Source organism: Mirounga leonina, unplaced genomic scaffold (genome assembly GCF_011800145.1).
Source record: "Mirounga leonina isolate KUSES-001 unplaced genomic scaffold, KU_Mleo_1.0 Mir_195, whole genome shotgun sequence".
NCBI classification, from domain to species: Eukaryota; Metazoa; Chordata; class Mammalia; order Carnivora; family Phocidae; genus Mirounga; species Mirounga leonina.
In genome coordinates, this window is record NW_023270490.1 from 12,774,871 (window position 1) to 12,798,802 (window position 23,932).

Genomic DNA, 23,932 nt, shown 5'->3' on the forward strand with positions numbered 1-23,932 from the left:
TTTCTTTCTTTCTTTCTTTCTTTCTTTCTTTCTTTCTTTCTTTCTTTCTTTCTTTTCTTTCTTTCTTTCTTTCTTTCTTTCTTTTTTTTTTTGCTGATTTCCATCTTTTTATTCACTAGCATCTTTTTGGACTGACTCAGAGCCCCCTTTCCTCTAGAGGGAGTTTTGAGTCCTGTGCTCTGCAGAAAGTCTCAGGCAAAGAGAAGGCAGGCCCCTAACTCCTACTCAAACTGTTTTAAGCCAAAGACTTGTCACCAGGTGATGAAGCATGATGTTTCCCAGCCATGTGGTTGGAAGAAAGCACTCCACCCCATGCATTGCCCCCTAAGAGGCAGCTCACCTTTGTGCACCTAGGGGATGGCTCAATGAGTCACACACATTGTGTGAGCTTGCCGCAGCCCAAGGCTCCCTTGAGATGCAGTCAGGTTGGGAGCTGCCCTCCCAAGCAAGTTTTCTCCAGACCGGGCCCCAGGGCAGGCTTCCCACCTTCCTCACACTGGCTGTGAACCTCTGCATAGGATTGTGCTGACCCTGAGACTCACCTCTCTGATCACCTGAGCTGCCCAGAGCATTCAGGACTGCCCCTGACCATCAGCCCTGTTGTCACTGTCACTGTAAGGGTGTGCTGGAGGGGTCATCGACTGGCTCCACTCAGCTAGGAGTTGCAGAGGGAGAAGCAGTTGCCTGTTCTGCTTGCCTTCCACAGCTTTATTAAGGCATTTTGTTGGTCTTTCTGGTGGGGGAAAGACCCAAAGGTGGCCAGACACCCCCCAAAGTGGATGCAGTATTCCCATTACAGACAAGGAAGAAGGAACATGGTGAACTTAACTGCGCAGCTAGTGGTGGGCTGGGATTTGAGCCCAGGGTGCTTTGGAGTCTGTGTTCCTCCGTGACCCTGCAGGACAGATGTGGCACAGAAGGCTATGGCCCCACACAGCCCCTGGCTCAGTCACTGCATCCCCTCCTCCACCCAGGGACCAGGGTCCCTGCCTCTTCACCCTCTCCCAGAGAGACATGAAGTGTGGCACAGTTAGCATGCTGGGTGTGTCCCAGGAGGACCTGAGGGATGTGGTCCATGGGACTCCCATGGCAGGAGGCATTTCCCATCTCGGTCTGGTGCAGATCTCCTCCATGGAAAAGAGCCTAAAGAACATCGAGGAGGAGAACAAGCTCATCGAGGAACAGAATGAAGCCCTGTTTCTGGAGCTGTCGGGCCTGAGCCAGGCCCTCATCCAAAGTCTTGCCAACATCCGCCTTCCGCACATGGTAAGCAGGATGTGGCCCTGCGGGCACGCAGCTGAGCTGGTTGGTAGCTGACCCCCAGGACTCTGGGGAAGGTGAGGAGGGCAGGGCACCCCTCTGCCACAAGGGCCCCGATCCAGGTGCTTTGCCCTGCAGGCTGCTGGCCGTGGTGGCTCTAGATCTCCTGAAGAGCTTAGGAATCCACAGCAGAATACTCATGGTTGTTTCGGCCCAAGGGTGCCAGTGGTGCCCCTGGTAGGTGTGGGCTTGTCTCAGGGGGCGTTCTGTGTTCATCCGTAGATTTCTGTGGCTTCTGAAAATCATGTGGCCCATTGCATGGATGGAGCTTGCTAACCCAGTTCTGTTCTCCAGGAGCCAATATGTGAGCAGAATTTTGATGCCTACGTGAGCACCCTCACCGACATGTACTCCGACCAGGAATGCTACCAGGACCCCGAGAACAAGGACCTCCTGGAGAGCATCAAACGGGCTGTGAGGGGCATCCAGGTCTAGACCTCGCCATCCAGAAGCCACCCCGCCAACCGGGACACCTGGGGCTCCCCGACTTGGCTCCATCGTTCGCCTCCCTTGCCCTGCCCCCGCAGTGGAGATTCCTAGCTTGCAGTGACTAGTTGGCAGCCCAGGGCGGCCTCAGGTGGGCTTATCCAAAGGGGTGCCTGGAAATCCGTGTCTTTCTCGTTGCGCTTGCCAGGCTGGAGGCCTCGACCTCCCCACACAAGTGCAGGGGAAGGCACGGCGTATTACAAAGTGATTTATTTTTGTTTTTTGAAAGAAATCTGAAGAGCAGCTCAAAGTCTCCAGTGGAAGCTCATGGACAAGGTTCTCAGGGAAGTTTTGGAGTTTGCAACCACAGTATTCCTTTGTCTGTCGAGGCTGGGAGGGTAGCCGTGGGCACGGGGCGGGTGGTCGTGTGACAGCGTCAGCCTGGAGCATGCACCCCAGGGTGCGCATCTGCTCAGTGAGGTCAATGTGGCACGTGTGTTTTCTGTTTTCATTTAATTCAGTTTTGTCTTAAGGATGGAACAAAGCACTGTTCCAGAGGGTTAGAAAGAGACCTACAGCCCATGGTCAACTTGAGGACTCTAACCTGGGATGCCCCTGGACGTTCCACATGAAAGCACCTCACACATCTAGGGGTGGCTGGCACCCCCAGCCTGCACAGACATGTACAGCGTGGGGTCATGCTCCCTCTTGGGGCTGCAGCCTTCGGATCCAGGTCTGGGTCAGGGCCAGGGTCTCTGGCTCTCTGTGTGTCCACCCGTGCCCGTGACCTGTCACTGCCGCATTATCCGGGTCACGGCCGAGCTCGACTGAGGTGGGGACGGCGTCAGCAAGTCAGGGAATAAATTCCTAATTTGGAGACCACCAAGATTCATTTCTTTTTAGATCCATTCAAGATGCGAAAAAAATTGTAATGGAAAGTGTTAAACACAATGTTCCTAACATGTAAATAGAGTCCAAATCGATTGTGACTACAATTCCAAGTTAGTATTTAAACGTAGAGAAATTGCACTTCCTGGAAGAAATAAAAAAGTAGTTAGTTTAATTATTCTGTAAATTATTTAATTTTGTCAAGATGTAAGTATTTATATTCACAACCTCTTATGTTAACATTTGCTATTTATTTAACATTTTTATTTATTAATTTTGTACTATTTCAACTAGACCCCACACCAGGACACCATGAGAGGGAAATCAATGAAATCAAAGCAAAATTAATGATTGGACTATGAGATAGGCCACAAAAAAAATCTTGCTGTACCTTCTATATATAGAAGTCTTCTTATAATTTTGACGCAACCAACTTATTTTTTATATATTTTGTTATTTATTCTTTTAATAATGGAATTTTTAAAAAAGTATTTTGTAACTGAGGAATTTTGATAATTTGGGGATATTTTTCCCTGGGTCCAATGGAAAGAAAGACTTTTTGGTTTTCTTTACCCCTTTGGTTCCTTTTGTTTCAGGTACGGACAACAGCAAATGGAATTCTGTATTTATTATTTATTTACGTGTAGCGCAGATGTGTGTGCTCTGGCGTGTTTCTCGTGTTGCGTCTGTGTGCCGGTTCTTGATGGCCGAGTCATGCTGCTGAGAAGGAGTGCTGGCCACAGGCAGCACCGAGCAGTCCCCACTCACAGGCTCCCTGTCCCTTGACGGCTCCAATACTGTGATCCCCTTCCTCAGGAAACGCGTGGAACCCACAGCACAGCACTTCTCGGTGTGTTTGCAGGGTGATTTCCTAATAAAAGTCCACTCTGACTGTGCACGGGAGTGGTGTGTGCTGACGTCGGTCTCTGTCACCTTCTTGGGGACTCTTCCATCTGGGTCTCTTTTTGATACCACGTGTGGAACCAACATCTTTCCCCCGAGGTGTGGTTCTAGGAAGTCTAAGTCACAGTGCCCTGCCCCTTCCCGCGTGACTGGGCATGTGCAATGCACCACTTTCCCTCGGGCTCAGAGAGAAGTCTCCCTATTGGGGTTGTCAGACTGGGTGGGGTGGTGGGGGTGGTGGGGTTGCGGGGTGGAATGGGGGTTGCCACAGGCTGTCTCTTCTGGCCACAAGGAGGAAGCCATCTGCAGTAGGAGAGAGTTTGGACATCTGGAGGGAGGCAGAGCTGAGAAATGGAGAGATTACAGTGGAGGTGGGAGGAGGATGAGGGAACGCTGATCCTTTCAGAGCTCCTGGATCCGGCCATACTTGAAGATTGCCCACCCTTGCACTTCCCAGTTATGAGGGGCATGAACTCCTCCTCCCCCCTCCTCCCCTCCTCTTCTCCCGCCCATCCTTCTTCTTTTCCTTGTTGCTTAAGCTCTTGTGTTTGGCTTTTTGGTCTTGCTGTGGCAGCTCACTATTTTCACACTTTAGTGTCGGGTGGAGCTCTAGCTCTCCCAGGGTGAGACTTAGGTTTGGAGTTTCTAACCTGACTTAGATTTGGATATTCAACCTGATCTGTCAACCCCTTTTGACCTCCCTGGGAATCTGGTCCTGAAGTCCAACCTGGAGCTCCCATCTGACCTGACAAAGGAAAATTCTTAGACATTCTGAGCCTCATTTCCAAACCATGTCTGAGTCAAACAGCGTCCAGGACACCTGGGGGCATCTGGTGTGTTTGGAGGGCAGTTGACCCTTAGGAGAGCTGCCCAGGGACCTTCACTGTACCCCAGACCCACGTCCCCACCCCTGCTCCCCATTGTCTTTGCCTCTCTCTTTTGCCTCTCAGTGTCTACAATGGGCAGGCCTCTGAAGCCTGGCCTCTTCTCTTCTGGAAACTTCTATGGCTCCCTCCTCCTCTCCTCCACTCTTCTCATCTGCCTGTCGCCCCTTCCTGGTTTCTGCCCCACCCTGCACCTGCCTCTGTGGATGCTGTCCCCCTGTGTGCTCCTCAGAGCCTGCCCCAGTCCACATCCTGGCCTCCCTCCTCCCCTGGGTCAACATCCCTACAGCTCATGTCTGCCACATGCAGAGAACCACCTCACTGTCTCCCAAGCCTGCTTTTCCCAGTTCTAGCACTTTCTGGGACTCCACTTGGACGTCCCACAGGCCACAGGACATGTACCCAGGTGACCACAGTAGCCCACTGGCTGCTCCCATCCTGGCCCTCCCCAGGCCCAGCCAGATACCTGCCGTCACCCAGCTGAAGAGATCATGGCCACATGCAAGCTACCAAGAGGGGCCATCACACGGATGTCAACGTCACCACAGAACACCCGTTGGGCCGTGGGTGCCGCCCAGACGGGGCACCCGTGGGTGCTGCCCTAATGAGGGCAGTGTGTGACTTGAGGAAAAACAGGCGGTTATTTGGGTTACGTGTCTAGCTGTGCAGGGATGCATGTATTATGGCTCCAGCCATGCCCTGTCTACCATAGGGGACGGTGTGGACACGGTGATTGCTGAGCTCCAAGGGAGCCCCTCCCACTAACTGAGGTGTCTGCTTGGGCTGGTTCTGGCTCCTGATGGCTGGCCACCGCACGCAGCAGCTTCTTGAGCCAGTATAGGCCTTAGGGGCACACCGGGAGCCCCACAGAATTGAGGAGCTGGTACCGTCTCAGCCCTGTGGGGTCATCCCCAGTCCACCACTTCCAGGATGAGGGGTCTATGGGGAGGGGCAGGGAAGCCCACAGAGCCACCCTGCTTCCCACGTGGGATCGTGGGAGTGGATGTAGAGGAGGAAAGTACAGCTCCCTCCCCAGCACCCTGCCAGCGAACACCCCCTCATGGACCCACCCATCGCTGTTCATAGGGTACCTTCTGCCAAATTGGACACATTTCTGCCCGTGTCTTTCACACACTGTCAAAAATGTTTTCCTTGTATTTAATTCTGTTGCGGTTCTCTCTGTAGAAGTTGTCAAAATAGCAAAGGAGAAACCTGGTGCTGTTTATGTAAAGACAGTAAGGAATCCACCCAAGGCCCACCTGCTGTGTCGTGAAGACCAAGCAGAAGTGCTTTGAAGTCCCACATCATGCCCCTTGGGCTACTGCTTGAGACCCAAGCAGAGCTTGATAATCCAAGACCCCATTAGGCACCAAACCTGGAAGGGCTCAGTCAGTCACAGCTGAGTTACCCCACACAAAACCCTACCTGGCTCAGCCCTGAGCAGGTACAGGAGAGAAGTAATGACCTCTGAACACCATGGTGCAGGCACTAGGATTATTCCCATCATACAGCCTAGGAAACTGAGGCCCAGGAGGCTGCTCAGGGTCACACACAGGATTGGCTATGCAGCCAGGATTTACACCAGGCCTCTGGCCCCTGGGGTCTGTTCTCCTCAGGAAGAGGAAGAGGTGCCAGCTCAGCTGAGCTCCATGGAGCAGTGGGCACGGAGGAGCCAGAGGAGAAGGTAGGAGGCACCAGGAAGAATCTGTCCAGGCGCAGTGTGGACAGACAGGTCTCCCAGTTTTGGGACAGTTGGCCTGGCAGACACCACTTTCTTCTGGGAAGCTCTGACCATTCCTTAAGGTAGCTGGGACTAGATACAGACTCTGAAGTCTCCTTGAGGTGGAGGCAGGTTCTCCAGCGATTTTTCTGGCTCCTCCTGCCTGCAGGGCTAAGCAGGGTGGACCATGTCCCTGCAGGGGCCTCTCCTTGCCTTCATCAGCTGGGCCGGGCTGTCACTAGAGCTGGCCAGGGGTTTCCCACAGGACAGTTAGGCTTGTCCAAGATCCGTTTTCTAGACTCCTAAAGGCAGTTTCTTCCCCTGCACACATTTTTAGTCAGTAACAGAAAGGACTAAGACGTGGTCCTTGTACTGGGACCACGGTCTCCAGAACATTCCTGATCATTCCCTAGCCACCACCACATTTGTACCCTCATGCTGTTCCCAGAGGTTATGACAGCTAGCTGCCTGGCCCCATCCCAGGTGCTGGCCCTCTGTGTGATTTCTGCCAAGTTGAGGTCTGAGGTGGGGCCTGAAAGCAGGTCTGGGATCACTGGGAGAGACCCCCAAGCACATTTCCTTCATGCAGTGCTGAATCCGGGGGGCCTTTCTGGGGTTTGGAACCCCTTGACTTTGAGAAATTATGTGTGCATGTGTGGGGGAGGGGGGATCTTTTTCCTAATCCACAGCCCTCCCACATTCTTGAGCAGTGGGGAAATTTCCTGACTCAGTCCCAAAGTGTAGCCTATGAATATGACACTCATAATGGCCATGGGCTAGGGACCACCATTTGCACTGACTAGGCCCTGAGAAGTTGACTCTCTGGGCTGCAGTTTCCTTATCAGCACAGAAAGAGGGGCATATGAAGAAGTGAGACATGTGCATTCACCACAGTGGGGACCGGGTCATTCTGAAACAGCTGAAACATTTGGATGCTCCCACTCCCCACCAGCTCAGGGTCCCTGGGAAGCTGCCTCAGAGGCATCAGTAAGAGGGGCCTGTGATGATGGTGGTCTGCTTCAGGCCTCAAGGCTCACTCCATGCCCATAAAGCCCTTCCCTAGACACCACCGACTCACCCCCGCAACCATGTTGGGGGTGTCCTGGGGCAGCTTTCAACAGTGTCATGATGCCCGATGCCCCCGCCCAGTGGTATGGGAGGAGGGGCTGATGCTGCTGCCCTGCATGTTGAGGCCCTCAGTCAGGACTGGTGACCTTCAAACATTGTTCAAGCACTCACACCCTTTACATGGAGTGTCACACAGAGCCGCTGGGCTGTTCTGGCCAAGGTAGAGGGTCCAAACTGGTGTGGCCTAAGGGAGATGGCCAGCACGTTTGGGAAATCTCAGACAGATGTTCCCTCAGAGAGTCTCTAGCTACCTCCCTCCCCAGCTACGTACAGAGCCTAGGAGACCACATGGGAGAATCAGCCAAGTACAGGATGTGTGCTCCATGGGGGGGTGGGGATAGGAAATGTGTCTGCACGGGGTGGCTGCATGGACGAGAGTTAGGGGTGTTGGGCAAGTCCCCTTCGTGGGGGCTCCTGGTTTTGGACACAGTAGCTCTTTCTGTCTGAGTCCGGGGCCATCTCACAGCTGGGGACCATGGGCAGGTCATTTCTAGCCTCTGTGCTTCGGCTTCCTTCTCTGTAAAGGAGTCCACAACACATCTACTGAAGGAGGGAGGGAGAGGGGGTGGAAAGGGTTGGCCCAGGCCCCAGGTCATGCACCATCTCCTGACACTCTGAGGACACCCTTGAACTCACCTCCCCTTCCCTGCATCTCCCCATTTATATGAGCCACCACTCCCGGCCCCAAGGTCTGCCTCTGGTGGGTTGCCGAGCCACCCGACGTGTGACCACAGCTGCCAGGTAAGGCCTGGGTTTGTAGGCACCACCCAGGGCCCTCCTGTTTGCACCCCTAAGTCTAGGTGCCAGAGGAGCGAGTACATCTGCTGTTCCCACCTCTGCTAGCAACTGGTCTGGCCCGCCAAGTTCGGAGTTTGGTCTTCCCAGACTGGCCTCCCTTCTCCAAGGCTGCTGCCCACTCTTGCTCTCCCCTCAAGCCTTTCCTCTTGTAAGTTACGACCTAGGGAGGAGAGTCTGAGGGGCTGGCAAAGGGGGAGGGGACCCTGGAACCCTAGGACTCACAGCCTAAGAAATGTGGTGGTGGCGCCTGGGTGGCTCAGTTGGGTAAGCCTCCAACTCTTGGTTTCGGCTCAGGTCATGGTCTCAGGGTGGTGAGACTGAGCCCCGCGTTGAGCCTGGTTAAGATTCTCTCTCTTCCTCTCCCTCTGCCCCTCCCCCCTCTCTCCATCTCTAAAGAAAAGAAATGTGGGTGTCAGCTCCTCAGGGTGCTTCCATCCCAGGTACCCTGTGGGCAGGCCTCTGGCCCTGGTCTGACACTACTTCTTTGTGTCCTATATATATATAAAACACACACACACACACACACAGGAAGTGGGGTGGGGAGGGGATTTATTTTGTGGGATTGGCTCACTCAGTCGTGGTGGCTAAATCCGATATCTGCAGAGCATGGGGCAGGCTGGAGACCTGGGAAGAGATGATGCTGCAGTCTGGTGTCCAAAGGCCGTCTGGGGGCAGAATTCCTCATTCCCTGGGGAATGTTAGGCTTTGCTCTTAGGGCCTCAAGTGCTTGGATAAGACCCATCCACATTATGGAGGGTAATTTGCTTTACTCCATGTTTGCCGATTTAAATGTTAATCACATCCAAAAAATACCCTCTGAGGAACATCTAGACTGGTGTTTGACCAAACATCTGGGCACCATAGCCTAGCCAAGTGGACACATAAAATTAACCATCACAGACCTCTTCCCACGCATTACTTTTTTATTAAAGTGGTTTGTTTCAAGACAAGAAATTATTTTTTAGACTCCCTTCTCAATCATTTTATGATACAAATACACTGGAGTTCACCAATACTTTCAGATAACATCAAACTGCACTCACCTGCAGAGTAGGAATAGCAGAGAAGTATGAGGCATGTCTGAGAACTGGCTAATTCCACTTGCTGCCTACAAATGGCTTATGAGGAGGAAGAATGATTTCTTCCCTTTTTGGAGGATGGTTTGGAGCGTCTCGATGCAACAGCGGCCTGGGGCGACGCCTGGTGGTCATTGTGGCCTCTTGTAATCTGCCATCCTCCTCTCGATTCCTTTGTTTGTAAAATATCTTTGTTCTCTGGGTGTTTTAAATTTTTCCTCTTTATCATTGGTTTTGAGCAATTTGATTATATTGTGCCTTGGTACTTTCCTTCATGTTCCTGTGCTTGGGGTTCATTGAGGGTTAGGGTTTTCATCAAATTGGGAAAGATCCGGCATTTTCTCCACTATTTCTTTTCATCCCGTTTGTGTCCCTTCTTTCTGGGACGGTCATTACAGGTGTGTCAGGCCACGTGAGGCTGCCCCACAGGTGCCCCTGATGCTGTCAATTTATTCTCTTTTCTCTTCACATCTTTGGCATAGTTCCTACTGCTGTGTCTTCAACCCTTTCTTCAGCAACATCCAATCTGCTGCTAATACCACTTACGGTATTTTTCAACTCAGACATTGTAATTTTTACTTCTGGAAGTTATATTTGGGTCTCTTTATGTAACCTCTGTGTCTGCACTTAACTCCTTGTTTTACGTCCTTCTTTATATTCCTGACAATTTTAGATTGGATGCCAGACATTGTAAATTTTACCTTGTTGAGTGTTGGGTATTTTGTATTCTTGTAAATATTCTTGAGCTTTGCTCTGGGACACAGTGGCCAGGAAACATTTTGATCCTTTCAGATCTTTCTCTGATACGTTAGGTGGGGTTTGAGCAGTGATCAGTCTGGGGTGAGCTATGACTCACTCCCGAGGCAAGACCCTCCCGCGTACTCTTCCCACTGTTCCATGAACCAAGAGTTTTTCCAGGGTGGCTGCTGGTAACCGACACCACTCTCTGCCTTGTGCAACCATGGCAGTGTGACCCTTTTGGACAGTTCTTTCCCTGGCTCTGGGTTGCTTCTGCACACACACATGTGCTGATTAGTTCTCTACTGAACACTTGAGGGGGAGCGGCTGCAGGTTCCCAAGTCCTCTCTGTAAATTTCTCCCCACCTGCACTCTGCCCTGGGACTTCCAGCCACCTTGCTCTGTGTGGGATTCCCCTCCCTGCCCTGCAGCCTGAAGACACTCGCGGTGGTGAGATGAGGCAACTGTAAGGGCTCAGCCCACTGGTTTCTCGTCTCTCAGGAGTCACTGAGCTTTGTTGCACAATGTCCAGGTTCTGAGAACTGTTGCTTCACATATTAGTCCATTTCTTGGTTGTCTCAGGCATGAGAGCAAGTTCAGTCCATCTTGGTCAGAGTTTCAGAGTTTCTTGGCACATTTCAGTTAGAGATGACGAAAAAAATTCTGGAGATGAATAGTGGTGATGGTTGCACAACAACAAGAAATGTACTTAATGCCATTGAACTGTATCCTTAAAAATGGCTAAGATGGTAAATTTTAGGTCTTAAAAATGGTTAAAATGGTAAATTTTATGTTATCTATATATTACCACAATAAAAAAACATTTTTTTAAAGGGCTACCTTAACTAAAGGAAGTCTTCATACTGCACTTTGAAGATAACAACACAACCCACTGCATGCAGCTCCAGCCACGAGCACCCAGGTCCACCCTGACCTCAGGCCTCTACACGACCTTCCCTTTGCCTGGGGACTCCTCCTCCAGATATGCCGACCACCAGCGGCCCGCACATCCCCCAACCAAAGCCCATACCCCTCAGTTATTCTTCCCAACACCTGTTAGAGACACCCCCCAGCCCATGGTGTGCATCCCACTCACAGAACAAGGCATACAAGCTCATCCAACTCTGTGTGTGTCTGGTGGCCTTTGGCAGGGCACTGACACCTCTATTTGACAGACAGGGAAACTCTGCGTGGATTGGATGCTGTCAGGAAGCAGGGACATCTCAATAAGTGATTATCTGTTAGAAGGGCGGGGCAGAGGGAGGCTCATCTGTAACCGATGAAAGAGCAGGGGTCGTTGCTATTGGCTGGGAGAGAGCTTGTCTGAGTTTCTGTGGGTGACTCAGGGCGCTTGCTTGGGCACGGCTATGATGTTTTGTCTCACTCTCTCACAATGGAGTGCCTCTGCAAGATGGTCCATGTCCAACAGGAGAACCCATGGCCTTGCTGTGAGCGCCAGGCCAGCTCCCAATGTCAGAGACTGCTCTTCTCATTCTCAGAGATCATATTAGTATCTACGTCACGGAAATAACCCATGTAAAGTGCTTACTGTGACATTCTACAAAGATTAATACTGACGGTATATGGATGGTGGAGCTGACATGGGGGGTGGGGGAAATCACCTTGGAGAGGCAAGCAGATGGGTCTCAAGGGAAGGCCTCCAGGCCTGATGTGACCAGACCGTGCTTTAGGAAGACCACGTGGCAGAGCCCAGGGAGGGATGGCTGGTGAGTGGGTATGTAGGTCAGTGAGGACATTATCCTGGTAAGAGGTGAGGGATACAGGGATAAGACAGGGTGGAGTATATGGAGGGTGTAGACAGTGGGGAGAGGGCCAAGGACGGCTCTAGGGCCTCTGTAATTTGTAACTGTCACGATAAGCAAAGGAGCGCAGGTAGGAAGACCTCTGAGAGTCCTGTCAAGGTCAGGAGATTGGTGGTAAGCCCTTTCCTCCACAGCAGCAGTGCTTGTGGCTGTTTGTAGATGGGGTGGCTTCTAAGACTGTGTTCAAAGAAAGGGTTCTGCTGCTAAAAGCTCATTTGGAAAACCACAGGTGAGGTTGGGAAAGGAAGAGTGGGGTAGAATTTCACAAAGTTTACCGGGTAGGCCGTGCAGGCAGTTCACAAAGGGATACGTGGCATGCAGGCGGCAGAAGAGGACAGGTCCCAGGGTGACTGGGGTTGGTGAGGGGAGGCAGCATCGAGGACCTGGACACAGAACCACAAGGTCACTTTTGAGATGCAGAATGATCTTGACTGATGTCCAGCAAAGGTATCTCAGACTGTTCTCACATGGAGGGCAGCCTGAGCAGGGGCCATGTGCCTGGTCAACATCTAAAGCATGATGCCGTCGAGCACAACGTCCCTGTTTTGAGATCGGGTCCAACTTCAGCCCGCAGGGGCTTGGCCTCCTATGTGGTGTCCCACAAGGCACCGAGGCTTAGGTTGGTCTGCTTCACTAGGACAACCCTCACCTTGAGACAGGGCAGACACACCCTTACTCTGCACTCTCTGGGCGGGACACACATGTGGGTGCACACACTCCTTGGCTCCTCCAGGTCTGTAGGATCTGCAACCACATCCTCTTGCCACCCAGCACATCACCCACCCAGCAGTGTTCTCCTCCTAGAGGCAGGGTTCTCCTCCTTCCTCCGTGGAGTTAGGAAGTTCATGTCTGCATAACGTTCCTTTTTATATTATTCCTATTCATATTATGCAAAAACAGTTCTCTTCGCCTTGTAGGACCCAAAGAAATTGTACCAGCCTGCCCCTTGCCCCAACTCCATCATCCTCTAGGAACGAAAACCTTGAGAATCCACGATGCTGGGTCTTTGTGTCATCTGAGATGTCTCCAGTTGTCTGTTGTGGAGACTACTAGGCAAAGCAGCTCCACGATATGGGCATGTATGGGTTCACGGTTCACTTGGTGGGACAGAGCTTAGATGGGGTCTACTCCGACTCCGTGTTTCTCTGCTGAGGCCCAGAAGAGAGGTGAAGGGTCTGCCCAGACGCAGGTGTAGGAGGTGGCAGCCTACTGAAGCCGAGCGGGGGCCGGCGGCTGCTTGCTACGGCTTGCTTCCAGATGTGCACAGGGCGGGTGGGTCCTGCCCACTTCCGCTCTCCCTGGCCTGCAGCCACTGGCCCCTCTCTCGCACGGCTGCATCCTTCTTGTCCCACGCACCTTAGCTCGGATGTCCCCTCTGTGCCACCCAAGCCAGAGAAGCCACTGCCGTGAGTTACTGCCCATCACACAGGGTTTTCATAAGCCTTCCTCGCGGGTCCTGGCTCTGGGTGGTGCGTGGAAGCCCCAATCCTCACCTGCAGCGGTTAGGCGACCGCCGCCCCTCCAATACCCCCGAAGGGTGCGGGCCGGCCCCGCTCTCCGTGCGTCCTCTCACGCGCCTCGCGGTCAGTCGCGGCGGGGGAGTCGCGGGCAGGGGCCGCCCCGGGCCCACCGGCAGCGCCGTCGCCCCTTTAAGCGCCGGGGCCGGGCTCGCGCGCAGTCGGGCCGTTGCGCGCACAGGCGCGGTGGCGGCGGGTGTTTACGGCGGCAGAGGTCGGCGAGGCGCAGCCGGGCCGCGGACGGGCGAGGGCTGCCCGAGGAGCTCCAGGTCGCGGCCTAGGCGGCCCGATCTCGCGGGCCGGCCGAGCCCGGAGGTAGAGCCGCCCTCGCCGCCGCCCTCGGCCCGGCCTGTGGCGGGCGGCGGCGGCGGCGTCTCCCCGCGGACCCCTCCCCCCGCCCACCTCCCCTGCCCGGTCCCGAGCGCCTGGCCCCCTCCTCCGGGGCGTCCCCCTCCTGTCCTCTCCCCGCCTAACCGCCCCCCGGCTCCCCCCCCCCGGCGACTCCCCCCCCCCCCCCCGCCCCGCCCCGCCCCGCCTGGCGTGCGCCCTTGCTCCCTTCTCCCCAGCGGCGTTCCTCAGCCCGCCCCCCGCGCCTCCCCCTGCCGTCCCCGGGTTCCCCTGCTGCGTGTCTCCCCCGGCCCCCAGCCCCCACGGAGAGAGAGGCGCCTCCCCTGCAAGAACGTGACCCTTCACCTGCTGCGCTCCGCCGGGGGCTCGCCCTCCAGCGTTCCAGAGCCTCCTGGAGGTCTCTCTCTCAGGGCGCGTCGCTTGCACCCTTGGATGTACTTGACTCCAGCTTACTCAGTGGGCAACGTTCGCAGTTAGCTCTGAGCCAAGTCAAGGCTCATCAGCGTCTAAGACAGTTCTCCCTTGGACCTTTTCAGAAGTTGACAGTCTAGGGGCGCGCGGCTGACTCAGTCCGTAGAAAGTGCGACTCTTGATCTTGGGGTTGTGGGTTCAAGCCCCATGTTGGATGTAGAGATTACTTAAAATTAAGTCTCTAAAAAAACCAAAAACAAAGAAACAGAACCATAAAGATAGGTGCCCTTCCAAGCCTTGGGGATACTGAGAATTGGCACAGAACCCTGGGGCTTAACTTCAGGTGTCTGAAAAAGGTCTGTGGTTGGGGAAGGAGAACTCGGCTGGGCTTGGTGCCTGTGTTCCGTTTTTTTCCATGGGATGTGCCTCCCACGTTGCTGTGTGCTCCAGCGTTTCCCCTCAAACGAGTTACCTAAATCTTTGCCTGTCCCCTTTGTTCATCACAAGCCTGTAATAGTTTTCTTCTTTCTTTCTGGCAGAGGACTGGCTGAAGTAAACAACTCCGTTTTGGGTGTTGAGTAGACTGTCAATCAAGAATTAGTGAAGGCAGGTTCCTGCAAACAACTCAGAACTTGTGGCTGTGCTTGGGTGAAATAGAGCTTTAGAGGTGGAATGAGAGGGGGCCTCTGAGGTGTTGGGGTCAGTGCCTAGGCCTCCTGGCCCCACCTCAGCTTGTACCTAACCTGGGACATCCCTGGGGGTGACAGGTTCGAGGTTCTAAGAACAGTTCAGTATTTGGAATTCTAGTTGTTAGAAAGCTTTTCTGTGTTTAGTAGAAATTATTTTCATCTAATGTGTTCCATGGATCCAGTTTTTATCAGTTCCATTAATAGTATATACAGGGCAGCCTTTCAAGTATTTGAAAAAAAATCCCTCTATATGTATTCCTAGCAAGTGTTCTAGGTTTTAAGATAAGTGTTTCTTTCATTATTCTGCCAGCAGGAGGTGTGGTTTTGGTTCTGTTTTCTTCTAACCAATGTGGTTGGACTGGCGCCTGCGGTTATTATGATTGCAAGACACCTTTCAGCAACAACCATCAGGAAACTGAAAAAAATAAAGGTTTATTACTTACGGAACCTGGAAATTTTATAGCATACCTGGGGCCACACAGTGAAACGGGGAAGAGAGAGAGAGCTCTAGCGAGCACAGGCCTGGGTTTCTGCTTGTATTGGGGTTGAGTGTGGGGAGCCTGGGGCTTCTCAGGCTTGCTCTTTATTGGGGAATATAAAACAAAAGAGGGAATGTAGAGCATGGGAAGAGAAAAGACAAGTGGCCCTAAAGGTCTGTTATGGAAATCAGCTAAGATCTGATCTCAAACAAAGGCCTGGTTCTTCATGGAGTTGAGTGGCAGGAGGCAAAGCGTATCTTCCTCACCAGTCAAAACTTAAGTCAGGCCGTTGCATTACAAAAAAGACAAACCTTTCAGGGCTTAAACCACAGGGTCCTTTCCCCCAGCTCATTTTCCACATAAAATTACCTTGTCCATATTTCCATTAAGAAGTGATATTCAGGTTGGAACGCGGCCCTCCATGTGTAGTCTGACAAACCCAGTGTAGATCGGAACTGCACACCCCCATTATCCTGGCTTCAGGCTGTGTTGACCCAGCTATAGCCTCCTTGGCTGCCCGTCATGAGGCCCTCCCATGCCTATTGCTGCTTAGCTGTCTTCCTCAGTGTGCTCTGGCAGTTGGTTTTGGAGCCGTATGAGACTAAGGAGGTCCTGTCGGCCAGTTACCCCAGAGTAGTGACTTATATTGGGGATTGCAAAGTATAATCAAGTACAGCATCCAGAAATTATTTCTCATTACTTTGAACAATTGGATTTGCCTAGATTATAGATCCATATTTGGTTTGGCAAGGATATTTTTGAATCTGTTGTTGGTGTTTTTGGGTGGTCTTATGAGCAGTCACAGGGGTGGTCCGGAGTAAGCAGTGATTGTATCCACTGTGAGGGAGTGGTAGATGACCAGGCAAAGTTAATATTCTCAGACCCTGTAGATGGTCACATCCATCCTACCAGCGGCAACGGGGGGGGGGGGGGGGGGGGTTACCGCATAGTTATGTAGCCTGTCATTTGGGGCAAAGATTACCAACATGTTGTGTTAAAGAATGTTTTCCCTTTGAGAATTTGAGAACGTAGGCCTTTGGCCAGACAGTCCTGGGTTTGAATTCTAGCCTTCTCTTCATGCACTGGTGTGTGATCATGAGCAAAATAGCTGCTGGGTCCCAATTTGCCTCAGTATGTTGTGAAGCTAACATGAACTCCTGTGACTGGCGGGTGGCGCCTGTAAAGATTGTAGCTCTTTTTACTAAAATGCTAGCTGTTGTATATGAATAAACTTTCAGAGTGAGGTGAAGTTGAAAATAAGTGATAGGTTACATAGTAGAAAATAAAATGTGTCCAATATCTAGTTAGTGTTTGCTTTCTGAAGATGGAATGATGGTATTGAGCTAGAATGGTAGAACATTAGGAACAGAATTAGATCCACCGTGAAAGATGCGTGCTTTCCAGGCCTTTTCCTAAATAGACCTTTAGGCAGCAAACGCAACTCCACTTTGAAGCAGTGACCTAAATTTTAAGATGACTGTCCTAGGCTTGGGATGTAGACTGTAGCCTCAGAACTAAGTGGCTTATCGAAGATTAAACTTGACCTCACTAGCACTTTATCCAGTCGGCTAAGTTCACTGACTGTGGACCATAACCTTGCAAGGGCTCCAGAACATCTTGAAATGGCGTGAAAAGCTAGTAATTGGACCATCCTGGTGATTTGGAAAGTATAATATTCAGCTCTAAAATCTTGATGATGAAGATGAACTGTTCCAATCGTGAAATGTTAGAGCATTTATACTAAGCCCTATGTTTTACATATTTTGTGTATTTGTTGTGAGAAGCTGAAGATTTATCATGTGTTCATTTATTTTTATTCCTGGGATAACCTCTCCCACCACAATTGCCAGCAGTGTGCTCGGGATATGTGTATGGAAATCTCTTCCCTCAGTATTTATGCTTCTCGTTCCGCTGTTAGAGATCCAGAGGATTGTGAGGGGGAAAGCAAGGATAAACTTTGTAATAATAAATGATAGTATGTTATTATGGAAGTTGTCCTGAAGCAGAAAATGTATCAGTCTTTGTGAAGTCTGGTGTTTTCTGTTTTTTGCCAGCAATTTACATCAGATGTTTTGTAAAACATGAAGTAAAATCATTCTTTTGGAAAGAGTTACTTGGGGTACGTATAAAATTGGAGAAGATATTTTTATGGTTCATGGAGATGAGGTCCATGTGAATTAGATGGAGGCACATTGTTTGTTAGCAGGTGGCTCAGAAGGGTCCCACTGTTGCTTTTTCTTCTTGAAGGCAGTTGGGAAGAAGGTAAGCAATGTACCTTTTACTGCTGAAGAGGTAGAAAGGTTGCATAACATACGCTTCCAGAGGGGCTGTAGGAGCTCTTGGAGCAGCTGTAGCCTGGAAACAGATTTTGTATTTGTTACAATAAAATGTCCTGTTGGGTAAGAGTTTTGTTAGGGGTATTTTGGCCTGAAGTTTGTACATCCGAATATCCAGATGAACAGACTGAATGGATTCCTTGACCCGATGTGTATGTGGGGGTGTAGAGTTGTTGGGTAAAATTTAGGACACCAGTTAGTTTTGAATTTCAAGTAAACAATAACTTTATAGTATTTGTTGTTTTATCTTTGATTTTTTTGCTTTTAAAGATTTATTTATCAAAAGTGATCTGTAGCACTTGAAATATTCAAAGAGAAGTTGATATTAGTGTGATTTTCTAGACATATCTGTGTTCTTTTATGCTTATATCCATTGACTTTGCCATATGTGAATATATCCGTGTTAAGGCAGATCTATATTCAAGATAATTTTAATCCTAAATATCCGATTTTGTAGATTGACGACCTAAAGTAAAATATTGAGTTCCTACTTTAATGATGTTTTCAGTTGTCAAATACGCATTAGGTACCTCAAGTTCATTTGAATTCATTTGATATTGTAAATTACAAACTTCGTGATGGATATAATGGAATTTCATATTTAATTGTTTTTTTTTTCCTTCTGAATTTAGCGGGGTTGGGATGGGGTAGGTGGGTGCTGACCAAATATATTCCATCTGTGGTATTTTCAGAATTCAGAATTTGAAATTGGCATGTTATTAGAACTTTAACTCTCGTGCTCTTACCTTTAATGTAAATAGCTCTTTAAAAACATTTTTAATTGCAGTGTTGCCTAAGTGTGATCTTGAAGATGGGAGGTGCTGTGAGTGCTGGTGAAGACAATGATGAGCTAATAGACAATTTGAAAGAAGCACAGTACATCCGGACTGAGCTGGTCGAGCAGGCTTTCCGAGCTATTGATCGTGCAGATTATTATCTTGAAGAATTTAAAGAAAATGCCTATAAAGACCTGGCGTGGAAGCATGGCAACATCCACCTCTCGGCTCCGTGCATCTACTCGGAAGTGATGGAGGCCCTGGACCTGCAGCCGGGGCTCTCCTTCTTGAACTTGGGCAGTGGCACTGGCTACCTCAGCTCCATGGTGGGGCTCATTCTCGGTAAGTCTGGACAGAGTGGGGCACAGCACCGTCTGTGTCGTGGTGGGGCTCATTCTCGGTAAGTCTGGACAGAGTGGGGCACAGCACCGTCTGTGTCGTGGTGCGGGAGGAGAGGGTCCGCTGGCGGTGTTGTCTCATCACCTTCTGAGCATGTCTGCTGTGGTTTATGCGTAGTCATTGGGTGGGCTGGGGAAGGGAGGGCTCCGAGTTTTCTGGAGGAACCCCTCCTGTTCCCTGCCCCCGCCCACCTGTACCTCCACTGTCTGTTCAGCACACCCTCCTTCTGGACAACAGAGGACCGAGAGAATTGTGTAAATCGGGACTTACAGTGATTTCTTGTTTAATACAATCACCCGGCCTGCTTTGTCACTCTGTAAACTGAGACTAAGTTTACAGTTCCCTGGAAGTTAAAGTTCTTCCAAGCAGTTTTGTTTTGTTTTGTTTTAATGCTCAAAGAGTTAATGCCTGTAAGTTGTTGTTTGTAAATAAATTCCAGGGATGGGAAGGATTTCACAGGTTTTGTCTCTTTTCCCAAATAAGTTGTGAGACTACACATGGGGATTGGCATTTTTGTTATTGAAACAACAGTATCAGATAATTGCGGGTTTAGGTGTCTGTTTTTACTCTGAGATAGAACGGTTTTGCCAGAGGAGTAACAAGGGCTGACCTGCCCTTTAAAGGGTTTCTCTGAAGAGGAAGTAGGGCGGGGGCTGCTGTAGCATCTGTGAGGGGGGCAGCGTCCAGACCACAGCATTGTTTCTTTGCGGTTGTTACAGAAAATCTTAGCAGTGACAGTTGGTTTTTGTGGGTATGGAGTGAAATTTTTGGTTCTTTATAAGTTCATAGACTTCAGAATTTGGTGAAGTTTTGAGACTGATCATTTGACTTAGGCTATAGATTGCTATCCTCAGATTTTTAGGTTTGTTTTTTAAAGCTAAATGCTTCTTGAACTTAATTTGTTTTGGATTAAGACTGCTTTGTGAAGAGCCCAGGTGATGTATCATTCTGGAATTAGTGAAAGGTAATTCAGTGGAGCAGAGAAATTGGGGGAGCTAAGGATGAGATGCTCTTTGGCAGAGAGAGGGATAGGGTGTCAGATTAACTAGGTTAGAAATGCTGTTGAAAAGAATTGAGATGCTCAGTTCTTACAGTAAGCCTGAGGTGACCTGTTGCACTTGACATTCCCTACAAATTATAAACAGCTTCTCTTAGTCCCCTGTTTGCTGGGAATGTAATTAGATGGTGGGGTGGGGAGAGATCTAAAGGAAGGGAAGCTTTTTTGGGGGTTGCAGTGGATGCTCTGTACTGCTGTGATGTATTTGAAGGAGGTGAATGGAGAGTTTCCTTTCATGGAGAGACATCTTGCGTTTGCAGGGAGGAGGGTGCACGCACTGGCTGATATCTCTGTCCGGATACCACGTGTTCTGGGCCTCCCTCTCCAGTTTACTCAGCCTTTAATGTTGTTTCATGCACATCACTCCAGAGCTGAAGACCATTTTGGCTTCCCATTGCCTGCAGATGTGAGGTCTGGAGTCTTTCATCTGACTCTTTTTTAAACCCAACTGCCTTTCTGCCTGGCTCTGAAGTTTATCCCTTTTCTGCTGTACTCCTGTGCAGCTAACCTGAAGTGCTGTGTGATTAGGGAGTGGAGTGCCCTCCTGCGGGGTGGGGATGGGGGGTGGGGCTTGCAGTCTGGCTTCAGTGCCATGCCCTTGATGTCTCAGTCCTGACTCCTCCCGTGCCCTCCCTCCCCTCTTAGTCATCTTTTTATTGGGGTGAGTCAGGGGCTATGTGTTATTACTGTATTTGGTGTTAAGCTTCTTGGGGATAGGAACTATGTCCTGGATCTGTTATGAGAATTAACTGCTTAATAGGTTTTGATAAAGGGTGAGGGGCTAATGAAACTATGATGAGTGGGGAAGTAAAGGTTTTCTTGGTTTCTGGCACGTGCTGCTAGCCAGAGGGCAGTGGGATGGAAGTCAGTGACTTGGCAGAGGGTCTTGAAATTGGATAATTTGGATTTGATGTTGTAAATAGTGAAAATGTGACTTCTCAGGTAGGGTGTGTTTTAATGAGAATGTTTTAGCATCAGCAGATGTTGAGAGAAGAGAGCCCCAGGTGAGCTGTCCAGGTCAAGGAGAGGGAAGCCATGGCCTGGGGTGGGTGTTGTGCTGTCGGGGGACCAGGTAAGCCCAAGTGCAAAATATCAAGATATGGGTGCACAGATGGTTGCTTATTTTCCAGTATTTCTGTTGGACTGTAGCGTTAAGTGCTGCACTGTGACTTCAGTATGTCTGTCCAGGAAATAAAGTTTTACATGCCCTGTTGATTTTCACATGGAGATATTTAAAAAAATGGCTGTGTAAGTTAACCTGTAGTAAATGAACAAGTGTGAGGTGTGTAGCTTAGTGAATTTTTATGTAAGTATTCACCTTCATGCAGGCACCACCCAGAACAAGGTACGGCGTAGAACCAGCACCCCAGAAGCTCTCATGCTGCCCCTCCCCCTCCAGAAAGGAGAGCACCCTTTTCTCCATCATCACAAATAAGTGTTGCCTGTTTCTGACCTTCATAGAAATGAATTCCCACAACAAAGAGACTCACCTAAGCTGTCTGTGTCAATAGATCTCACCTAAAGGCAGTTTTATACGGAGGGAACACCTTTATTGTGAAGTGGGCTTGTAACTTTTCTCACAGCTTTATTTCCAATTATTGATAAATTTCCTTTGATATAAAAAATGTTTCATTGTGACTTGGTTATAGTTTTATTTGTTTATTTTGTTTGGAGAGAGCGCACGTGCGTGAGTGGGGGAAGGGGCAGGGGTAGAGGGAGAGAGAGAATCTGCAGCAGACCCCGTGCTGAGCACAGAGCCCTACTTGGGGCTCGATCCCACGACCCTGAGATCATGACCTGAGCTGAAACCAAGAGTCGGACATTCAACCGACTGAGCCACTCAGGCACCCCTGTTACAGTTTTATTTTAAAGATGATCGAAAGCTATTTGTGTCCATGTCTGAGAGTCTGGGCGACCGTTTGGAACACAGTCCTGAGTCCAGTTTCATTTGGAAATAGCATTTTCCTTTTTTAATTCGTTAGTGAGATCTTGAATTCTTGGTTGCAGATCTTGGCCTTTTTTACGCCTTTGAGAGCAGAGCGGCCCAGGCTTTAGCTGTGACGTGGGTAGTGTCAAAGAAACAAGCATTTACAGTGTGGTGAGCAGAGTGTGCCCTGCACAGTCAGAGCTCAGCGTGGGTGGTTTAGGTCCAGGAACACGACAAGACCTCAAAACCTTGTGAATTTCTTCATGTAATTGTACATGCTGAACCTGGTACATTGTAGTTGACAAAACAGAAGTAAAGAGTAAGAGTTCTCGCCCTAGTTCTAAAAGTTTTCTTATTCTGGAACATTTTAGGTCCTTTTGGTGTGAACCACGGGGTTGAACTCCACTCGGATGTAATAGAATATGCAAAGCAGAAGCTGGACTTCTTCATTAGAACCAGTGACAGCTTTGACAAGTAAGATCAAATACTGCCCTTGGGTTGCTGTGTGGATTATAATTTAGACTTTTGATTAGATGGGAGACATAAGTTTATTCGTGTTCATACACCAGCAAACAGGATTCAACTTTGGGAGGAGAATCAGGGGTATGTGCATAGTTGTTCTAATTACTTTTTAAATATTTTGTGCTTTTGAGGGCTTTAGGTTTTTTAACTATGATACCAAGGAAAGGTAATTTTTCACCAATATAATAAGAGAAGGAAGTAGAATGTTCATTTTGTCCAGTTTTCATGTTTCCAACACAGACAACAATTTATTACCTAATGGTTTCTAAGACAGAATTGTTGCATTTGTCTTTAAATAGTATATATAACTACCTCTTGCCATTTTTTTTAAAAAAAGATTTTATTTATTTATTTGACAGAGGGATAGTGAGAGCAGGAACACAGGCAGGGGGAATGGAAGAGGGAGAAGCAGGCTCCCCGCCAAGCAGGGAGCCTGATGCGGGGCTCAATTCCAGGACCCTGGGATCATGACCTGAGCGGAAGGCAGACATTTAACCATCTGAGCCACCCCGGCGCCCCTCTCTTTCCATTTTTAAATAAGACATTAAAGTTCTTACTTTAGGGTTTAGCATTTTTAGAAACACCAGATGTAGTTTTCTTTCATTTTACTTGTTTTTATATTTTATTTTTTTAAAGATTTATTTATTTGAGAGAGAGAGAGAGAGAGCGCGTGCATATGCACACAAGTGTGGGGGAGGGTCAGAGGGAGAGGGAGAGAGGGAATCTCAGGCGGACTCCATGCTGAGTGTGGAGCCTGATGAGAACTGGGCTCAGTCTCATGACGCTGAGATCATGACCTGAGCTGAAACCAAGAGTCGGACATTTAACTGACTGAACCACCCAGGCGCCCCTCATTGCACTTGGTTTTAGTAGATCTTAAATAAGGTAATGATTTATAAAAACAGAGCAAAGACAGTGATGATTGGAGGTTAGATGATTTAAGTCTGTATTATGTTTATGACATTCACTTTCAGAATATTTTGTTTGGAATTTCTAGGGTTCTGTTTATTAATAATATAATTCTTTTTGGAGGTCTGACTTCCATCTTTTGGCTCTGTCAATTGTATTATGTCATTGTAGGGTTGTTCAAGGAAAACATAACCTGTGGTTAGTATAGACTTACTATAGATAGACTTGCTGTAATGTGATATACTCAGTTACAGAAAACATTTTTTGCTTTTAGATTTGACTTCTGTGAACCTTCCTTTGTTACTGGCAATTGCCTGGAGATTTCTCCAGATTGTTCTCAGTACGATCGTGTGTACTGTGGGGCTGGTGTGCAGAAAGAGCATGAAGAGTACATGAAGAGTCTTCTCAAAGTAGGGGGCATCCTTGTCATGCCACTGGAAGAGAAGGTCAGACCCCTCTCCTAACTGACACGCTTAACTATTGGCCAAGGTCTGTTCCAAGAAGTTTCCATATATTTTTTCCTTGTATTCCTCATGACAACTCCTTCCGTTTCACAAATGAGGACACAGGCAGGGACAGGTCATAAAGGCAGCCTAGCTTGGGCCAGGGCCTGACTCAGGTAGGCACCCTAGAGCCTGCACTGTAAGCCCTTACCCTCCTCTCCGTTCTGTCTCCTGCTCTCTCCCACCTCCCTCCCCTCCTCCACAGCTATTCTGGTATGCTTATTCTATTGTTAGAATTATATGTAAAAATCATTAGAGTAGTTTTATTTTAATTGTTAAATTCTGTGACCGTGAGCATTATACGGGAGTCCCTTCCTTAGGAGGAATCTTGTCTCAGTCGGCTGTTGGGTCGTGC

The 23,932-nt window shown here is 49.4% G+C and overlaps 2 protein-coding genes and 1 long non-coding RNA gene across 6 annotated transcripts in view; 2 read left to right on the forward strand and 1 right to left on the reverse strand.

Annotated features, from left to right (window-relative positions):
- Positions 1-1,779, forward strand: part of MYT1 (myelin transcription factor 1) — a 37,478-nt gene extending 35,699 nt beyond the window's left edge. Inside the window, exons 20-21 of the mRNA XM_035025637.1 lie at positions 1,123-1,266; positions 1,615-1,779. Coding sequence (XP_034881528.1) covers positions 1,123-1,266; positions 1,615-1,755 — 285 coding nt within the window. The 3' untranslated portion in view covers positions 1,756-1,779. The remainder of the gene's footprint in view (positions 1-1,122; positions 1,267-1,614) is intronic.
- Positions 659-13,388, reverse strand: LOC118024077. Its single transcript, XR_004682994.1, has 2 exons — positions 9,111-13,388; positions 659-2,779 (listed from the first exon to the last, which is right to left on the reverse strand). It is a non-coding gene; the product is annotated as an uncharacterized LOC118024077 (long non-coding RNA).
- PCMTD2 (protein-L-isoaspartate (D-aspartate) O-methyltransferase domain containing 2) overlaps positions 13,054-23,932 on the forward strand; it is a 20,716-nt gene continuing 9,837 nt past the window's right edge. The window contains exons 1-5 of one of the 4 annotated variants that reach the window (XM_035025641.1): positions 13,434-13,536; positions 14,520-14,586; positions 18,272-18,602; positions 22,015-22,117; positions 23,349-23,520. In XM_035025641.1, coding sequence (XP_034881532.1) covers positions 18,296-18,602; positions 22,015-22,117; positions 23,349-23,520 — 582 coding nt within the window. In that variant the 5' untranslated portion in view covers positions 13,434-13,536; positions 14,520-14,586; positions 18,272-18,295. Of the gene's footprint in view, positions 13,111-13,433; positions 13,537-14,519; positions 14,587-15,136; positions 17,268-18,271; positions 18,603-22,014; positions 22,118-23,348; positions 23,521-23,932 lie in introns of those variants that run through there. The other 3 variants (XM_035025642.1, XM_035025639.1, XM_035025638.1) reach the window with 3 other exon arrangements.